At 35.7% G+C, this 8,365-nt stretch overlaps 1 protein-coding gene across 1 annotated transcript; it reads right to left on the bottom strand.

Annotated features, from left to right (window-relative positions):
• Nucleotides 1–6,386: 6,386 nt before the first annotated feature.
• On the bottom strand, nt 6,387–7,892 carry LOC149408080 (transcription factor MYB41-like). The gene is made up of 3 exons (XM_089616212.1): nt 7,647–7,892; nt 7,428–7,557; nt 6,387–7,263 (listed from the first exon to the last, which is right to left on the bottom strand). Exons 1-3 carry the CDS (start codon nt 7,777–7,779, stop codon nt 6,579–6,581), a joined length of 948 nt encoding a protein of 315 aa, XP_089472338.1. The 5' UTR covers nt 7,780–7,892; the 3' UTR covers nt 6,387–6,578.
• Nucleotides 7,893–8,365: the final 473 nt, after the last annotated feature.

An 8,365-nucleotide genomic window follows, 5' to 3' on the forward strand; every position in this document is an offset into this window, starting at 1 on the left:
CATCTAGTTGATGATATTCATGAAGGGTAAATATAGCTAATATTCAATGAATCCACTCATCACAATTAAGTAGAATTTTGAGTAGAAAACACATTCATTTGAACCGAGAGATTTTCAGTGTCAACTCTTTAGTGGATTCAGGTGACATTAAGCTAGAACTTGGAAAATGTTTGTGAACTTTTGTGTCCTAGCATGCTAGCTCAAGCTTTTTTCATTTGGATCCATGAGGTCACTACCACAAGTCATTAGAGTAGGATTTATTAAACTAGTAGCTAAGTCAAAACAAGTTCAAGGGTTGAACTTAACGAATTTTACGAAAATTGTCTAAAGGGTAATTTTGTCCATAAGGACATAAGATGGTATAAATCTCTAAATAAAATTTTGGACATTGTCATATGATGAAAATGTAAATTGATCCACACGGCCAACAATAGTATTTGGGCCTTGAGGATTGAATTTTATTTTATTCAATTTTATGTGAAAATTCTATATGGGTTTTTCTTATATTGCCATGAACAAATAAAGAAACATCTAGAAGCTTGATCTAGATGCTCAATTTCGTAGCCTGCCACATAGCGAAAGAGAGAATTTATTTTGTACATTGATGTATGAAGATACTTGCCAAAAAGGAAAAGAGGAAACCAATTTATGGCACATGCCATATTGATGTTGGACGTCCAAGTCATAGAGGAAAAGGGAAATGTTCATGCACTTTGTCTAGGTAGTAAAATCATTTTACATGTTTTAAAGAATTTTTATATTCTGCCGCTTGCTAGAAGCGATAAAATATTCTTAATCCTAGATCTATTCCAACAAAGGAAAACTAGAAAATTTTGATGAGACCCGTAGAAACTCTTAGGGACTCAAAATCGATAGAAAACTGACTCTTTTAGAATGAAATACAAGGTTTATTTGTAAACTAAACCCTGAATTGATTCAATAGAGCACAAAAAGATCATCGATTCGATATATCAAACACCTAATTCCGATATCAAAATAAAAAATTATGACTGTTTCAATTCCGACCTAAAAACAATTTCGAGAATGACGATTTTTTTTATTAAAACTAGAAGGATAGATGAAACCTTGATGAACTCGATCGGCTCTGATACCAAATGATACGAACCACGACAACAATGTGACGGTGACCCGAAACCAATGTTGGTGCCTTCACAAACCAGGATCTCAAGTTCGATGACTCCGCGCAACCCAACGCCTAGAGAGACACGAACCTTGGAATAATGAGGACGCCAGAAAGGAATGTGTAAGTTCACTTGATAAGTTGGGGATGAAAGCCACAAGGAATACCTTGATAAGTTCAGAAGTTTCTTCAAGAAGCAAAGAAAATTCTCTCACTTTTTTTTTATAAAAAGCGTAGTCTATCTTTCTCATTCATGAAACCTCCTTAAATAAGGAAAATAAAAAGCAAATTCGGAGTCCTTGGTTGTCCTAACTTAAATGGGCCAACTTAAGATTATAAAATAAACATGAATTATTACGGAATTCGATAAGAAGTTTACTTTATTAGCATGTATGATCAGTGGGCTGTTTTCTAAAGAGAATCAATAACAACAATCACCCATAGCCTCCGTATTAAACTCAATTACATGTTGGGCATCTAAGTTCGGGCGATGAGCTAAAGCGTGGTCGATGATTCATACATACCTGGATAGCTGTATCTAAAATCATATATGTGAAACACAAGTGAAGGTTGATCACTTGGTGGAAGCATTCTACACTTTTGGTAAGTGTACGGTCATGACAGACTTTGGTTTTTGAGGTGTCGTTTAAGTACCGTAACGATACACTAACCAAGGTCGTTATGATGGTCACTGAGACTAAATCTATATCCTGAAGTGATCGTGGATTTCTAGGTCATATTACCAAATTCTTTGACTCATTCATTAAAGGCTACAGTTATGCTGGGATACTTATGTCTTGTCAGTTTGGAATATGATCTGAGCGGAATATGATTCAAAGATACAGACTCCAACCTTCATGAAAGAAGGTCAATGTTTACTCACATAAGGGTTGATTCCAGAACCAATTGACTGTGCACACTTTCATAATATGTACGTACGAAAAAATCTTTCGCTAATGCTTAGGGAATATATGCATCAAGAAAGGTATAATGGAATAATTAACCTTTCTCGATGCAGGTTGAACCTGCAGGATTTTGATCACGAAATGACTATATTAGTGGACGCTCTTACGATGAGTCTTGGATTATTGTGTGGAGTATCACCAAGATTGACGAACCGATTAAAAAAAAGAAAGGATTGTTTCGTCTTTTTAATTGGATTCGTATGAGCTTATGTTACTATGTCCATAGTCCCTGATTTGGCTCTGATAAAGATGGATAAGAACTCTCTAGTAATAATGATGATTATTTATGTTTACAATCGCACAACTGTAAATTGTCTAGCAGCATTCATTCGAAAATTTGTCTATTTACCGAATTAAATATTTATTGTGGAATTATTTATTTATTGTTGGATCAAGTAAATAATTAATTAAATTTTAAGTTGGGCCTTATCGACATTGTAAAATTCGAAAATTCCTAGGCCCATGACTTTATGGTAGGCGTCTACTATGGGTATTAATTACCCAAATTATCTCTTTAATTAGTTGCTAGATTTGTGGAAAAGAAATCTGGTAACTAAATAAATAAGAGAGAGAATAATAATGGTTGCGATATTTTCTCTCCGTTAAATAAAGAAATAAGATATTATTCTTTATTTTCTCTCGTAATTAATTTCCTAATATCTAAGAGAATAATAATGATAGCGATATTCTCTCCATTAAATATAAGAAAATATAACATCCTAGATTCTGATCTGATGGATGAGAGAAAAAGTAGGATTTGTAGTCAAGATCCAATAGTTCATGCTTAACTACAAAATAGGAAAGAGTAGGAGAATGAAATATCTCTAGGAGCTTCCTACTATATCTCATTTCTACCACTATAAATAGGGGTCAATGAGAACACAACACATACAAGAGAAGAAGCCAAAAATTCTCCCATCACACCTTGAGTGTGGACGAATTTTTTCTCTCTCCCTCTCCCTCAGAATTCGTGATTTCATTCCAAAAAATACGACACAACCTGAATCTCAAAGTCAGAGTCGTTGTGAGATAACAAGTGAGCCCACACTTTCTTCTTGTTCCATCCGGAGATTACGTTTTTGAAGATTACGGTATAATCTCTGGAGATCCAAATGACGAGAGTCCTGTTATCATTCCAGAAGTGAAGATCGGAGCTAAAGCTAGAAGATCGAGTTATTGGGGCTTGAAGAACTCGATTAAAGAGTCAGTAGCAGATTGCCAAACATGTAAGTAAAGTGAAAACTCTTCTTTTAATCGGTTGTTTGAATCGCTCTATCATATCTAACTTTATTCTATTCAAATATGCAAATCTAGATCTAGTTTATATAATTGTATAAATAATTAGCCTGCTACTGTAATTATTTATTTTCCGCAACGGTTATAACAATGTCTAATGTTGGAAAAGATCTAGGATTAAGAATAATTTATCACTTCTAGCAAGCGGCGGAATATAAAAAATTCTTTAAAATATATAAAACGATTTTAATACCTAGACAAAGTGCATGAACATATAATTTAAAATTAATAACTATAAAGAGTTTTCACTCGGTACCAACCTCGTTAGAAGCTTGAGCGTTGAGAAGCCTTTGGAAAAATTGAATTGCTCGTCTCCCCACTTAGATTGTCTCCTTCGTGTCTCCTTGAATCCAAGTAACCACGATAGTTTCTACCACTAGAGTCTTCGAGTTTAGAAAGGATTTAGTGTGTGGGCACTATTAAACACAATGACTCAATAACTAGTCTTAGAGCCAAAGAGCTAATAGAAAACGCTAGGTCTAATGAGAACCTAGGTGCCAAAATAAAAGAGCAAGAAGAGAGAGAGAGAGAGAGAGAGAGAGAGAGAGAGAGAGAGAGAAGGGTCGGCCAAATCTAGAGAGAGAAGTTCTCAATCTAAAAAACTTGTGTATTCAACATTGTGAATGAGGTGTGGTATTTATAGGAGGAGGGATTGCCTTGAAGATGTAGTTTCTTCTTTTCTATTGAATATCACATATTTATGAGCACAATCTTTATTTCCCATTCCTATCATAATACCAAGGCTGGAAACTAGTTTCCCTTTTTCCTTAGCTTAGCCATCCATGTCTATAGCACACGTGCTATAAATTTGTTTAATCTTTTTCCTTTTGGCAAGTATCTTCATACATCAATGCACAAAATAAATTAATCTTTTCCTTGATGATGGCCACGGTTTTGAGCATCTAGAACAAGCTTCTAGATGTTTCTTTATTTGTTCATGATAATACAAGAAAAGCCCATGTCGATTTTTCACATAAATTTCCATGAAATGAAATTCAACCCTCAAGGCCCAAATATCAATGTTGGCCATGTGAATCAATATACATTGTCATCATATGACAATGTCCAAAATCTTATTTTGAAATTTATACCATCTTATGTCCTTATGGACAAAATTACCCTTTAGACAATTTTCGTAAAATTCGTCTAGTTCAACACTTGAAGTTGTTTGACCTTGCTACTAGTTTAACAAATCCTACTCTAATGACTTGTGGTAGTGACCTCATGGTTCCAAATGAACAAAGGTTGAGCCAGCATGCTTGGACACAAAACTTCACAAACCTTTTCCAAGTTCTAGCTTAATGTCTACTGACTCCACTAAAGAGTTGACACTGAGATCAATAGCCCTTTGATCCTTAGATTGTGAATATACTGTTTTAAGCAAACCATAAAGAGTTTGTTCATGCAAATCTATATTTGACTCTTAATTTGTTGTTAGGTTTGATTAAGGACTAAAGACTAATGTTTATCATACAGCTTCAAACAAACAAGGAATAATGAATGAAAGTTTCAACTCTTTATTAATTATTCAGCAGTTATAAGCAAGAGTCTTCGTAAGACTTTATCATATCAAATGTATAGAAGCTATGACTACTACTCTTCTTGTGGGCACCAATGCCAACAACCTCATGGATCCAAATATACAAAGCTTGAGCTAGCATGCTTGGACACAAAAGTTCACAAACCTTTTCCAAGTTCTAGCTTAATGTTAACTGACTCCACTAAAGAGTTGACACTGAAAATCTCTCGGTTGAAACCATGAAGAGTTTGTTCATGCAAATCTGTATTTGATTCTTCATTGTTATTAGGTTTGTTTAAGCACTAAAGACTAAGGTTTATCATAAAACTTCAAACAAACAAGGAAGAATGAATGAAAGTTTCAACTCTTTATTAGTTATTCAGCAGTTACAAGCAAGAGTCTTCGTGAGACTTTATTACATCAAATGTATATAAGTTATAACTACTACTCTTCGTGGGGGCACCAATGCCAACATCTAATTCCTAACAATCCTAAAGTGACCTCCCCAAATACAACGACAAATGGAAGTCTGTTTGACTTTATCTCTCGGATTTTATCCACCAAATAAACTCGGGGGCTAAAGTTATTCGTCCGTCCCGAGCCTCCTAAAAAATAAGACGAATCATTAAAAACAAGAGTTTGGGGTTGGTACGATGGACTTACGCAAAACGAAAGGACATTGAGCCACTAGTCTTCTAGGTTTTTCGGTCGTCCGGCCATCCGGGCACTCGGCCACTAGGCTTATAGGCTGCTCGGCCGTCCGGCAATCTGGCCACTCGGCAACCAAGCCACCTGGCCACTTGGCCACCAGGCCACCCAGCCGCTCAGCCACCAGGCCAGTCGGCTACCAAGACATCCCTGAGGGCTCCTTAAATCCCTAAAAGCATGTTCAAGGATTCTATATATATGGACCTCGACCCATAACTCAAGATCTCTAAATGACGTGAGAGACCATCACATCTTGGGACGAACTCGGGATATCGAGTTCTTGACTCTTATCTTAGGCTCGAACGCAACCATTTGGTTCGGCCTTGAGTCGAACCGTGAGTCTCTAAATCGGTCTCCGAAAATGAGCGACAACAGTTAAATTGCAATTTTAACTTTGATGTGGTTTATTTAGTATAATTTCTCTTATATTTTTTTTAAAGTGATTAGAATGTTGCAAAATCAATATACTTTGATAATAAATTTGCTTGTCACTTAAATTTGAGACCAACATACTATTCACGTAGTAGGTAATGGTGTTATTTTTCTCAATATGAGAAAAAATCCATCCACATATTTTTGTAGTTCAAGTAATGTATACGTTACCTAGCACTTATAATAATTTTTTAAAAATTTCACGATTCATGACAACAATTCATACGTTCGGGTGTATAGTACGTTCCATATGAATTATAAAAGAATATAAAAAATCAGCCAAAGAATTTCGTGATCCCTTTATAGCTAAATATTCGTATGGTGGTGACAAAATATCAACAACACTCCAAATAGTCTAGGTCCTTAGCAGGTACAAGATAATGATTAAAAAAATGTGTGTGTAGAAAGCCAGTATCGAATAGATACACAGAAGTAGTCTGTATCTATATGTTCAAAACATAGTCATACAAAAAAATAACAATAAAAAAAACAAATCTATCGAGAGAAATAATTAAATTTACAAGAAATCGCTGATGTCCAAACTCTCCGGTAGCTCAAACTTCAACAAGTCGCTGCTGTAACTATCTTTCTCGTCCTCCGTGGCTGACATGGAAGTCAACGGGGACACGCTCGTCGACGGCGTTGATAAAACAGATTCGAACCCAAAGCCCTTGTCCGCATATTCCAATAGGTTCTCAAAATACGATTTCTCCGGCAAATAATCGGCGACTAGGTCTTCCGAAATACTAGCATTGATACTGTTTTCTTGGACGTGGTACATACTAGGGTTTTGATCAGCGTTGGGATGAGCTGGCATGACTTGTGCCATCGGAGTCTGGAATTGATCACTAATGTTTGGCTGTATGAGTTGTGGAAGTTGGTATCCTTGGAGGTTGTTGATATTCTGAGAGAAGAAGTGGTTAGGGTTTTGCAATGAATTGGCATTATTCTCTTTGTTGAGTGACATGATTGTTGAGGCTAGTCTCAAGAGCTCAGGGTTGAAAAGATTTGAAAGACCGAGAAGCGATTGATTAAAGAGAGACGATCCTAGGATTGACGGGAGATCGAGAAGATCGAGGCGTGGAGAGTGAGTCACCGGGTCGATTCCACTTCGCAGAAGTCTTTTTCTGATGTGTGTATTCCAATAGTTCTTGATTTCATTGTCAGTCCTTCCTGGTAAGCGAGCTGCTATAGCTGACCACCTAATCATAACAAAATTAAATATAATATTATTAGATCTAAAATTAGGTTCTTTTCTAACAAGTATAGAACTTATTAAGTTATTTAATAACAGTCACAAACAGAACTAATTAAAACTAAAGCTCCTAATATATTGGTTGGTGACAATAAGTTATAGCGAACATACTTGTTTCCCAAGACACTGTGGAGTTGAATAATGGTTTCTTCTTCTTCGAATGAAAACCTTCCTCTCTTGATGTCAGGTCTCAAGTAGTTCGTCCATCGGAGGCGGCAACTTTTGCCACATCTTTCCAGCCCTATATACATGAACAACAATTCATTTAAAACCATGCTAAGAGAAAAATAAAAAAATACGTAAATTTACATGTTCATATGATATATATACCTGCGTTTTTTGGAAGGTTTCTCCAATTTCCAGGACCATGCTCTTGAATATAGTCAATGAGCTTGATATCTTCTTCAGGAGTCCATGGACCTTTCTTGAGTCCATTTTTGTCGCAGCACGGTGCTCTTCCCATTTTCCTTTCGTACTTTCTTTTGGCGGGTTTCAATTTACTTTATGATCACCGTTTAGAAGCTTTTTGTGGTCCTTACAAGAAAACGTCCTTGATTTCTACGGATATTGAAGAAAATGAAGTATTAGTTTGTTGATTTGAAAGAAAGAAGCGGATCAGTATCGTATATTTATAATACCTTCAAGGGGATATGAGACATTGACATATGCAAGTTTTGAGGTCAAAGAGATTTGGTGCCGGCCTTATGCCACGTATACTATATTAACATTATAATAACTTTAACATTAGGTATTTGGGTTACACTTTTCGCTTCTATTGGGCATTCTTTTAAGGACCATTTTGTCGTGTGGACATTATGTCCAAAAAGAATTCGTGTTTTCCCATCCCTCTCTCGTATACTTCGGCGGTTTTGACATGTCAATAAAGCTTTATAAATTAAATGCTATGGTTTTTATTTTTAATGAAATGATGGAAATGTATTGATTTGTATCAACGTGTTAAGTACCTTTTCTCCTAAAATATTAACTCTATTTTATGTTTGATCCACGAACATTAACTTGTATCATATATTCTGTCTAAAGTTTGTACT

This window comes from Urtica dioica, chromosome 1, assembly GCF_054948205.1.
Source record: "Urtica dioica subsp. dioica isolate 48M chromosome 1, U.dioica_male_clone48M_v1_H2, whole genome shotgun sequence".
Lineage (NCBI taxonomy): Eukaryota > Viridiplantae > Streptophyta > Magnoliopsida > Rosales > Urticaceae > Urtica > Urtica dioica.

Excerpts from the sequence above, each read along its gene's own strand:
- LOC149408080 (XM_089616212.1), bottom strand. The coding sequence starts at position 7,779 with ATGGGAAGAGCACCGTGCTGCGACAAAAATGGACTCAAGAAAGGTCCA. Across the intron at positions 7,558-7,646 it reads AAACCTTCCAAAAAACGCAG|GGCTGGAAAGATGTGGCAAA; the intron begins GTATATATATCA and ends TCATGTATATAG. Across the intron at positions 7,264-7,427 it reads CACAGTGTCTTGGGAAACAA|GTGGTCAGCTATAGCAGCTC; the intron begins GTATGTTCGCTA and ends TGTTATGATTAG.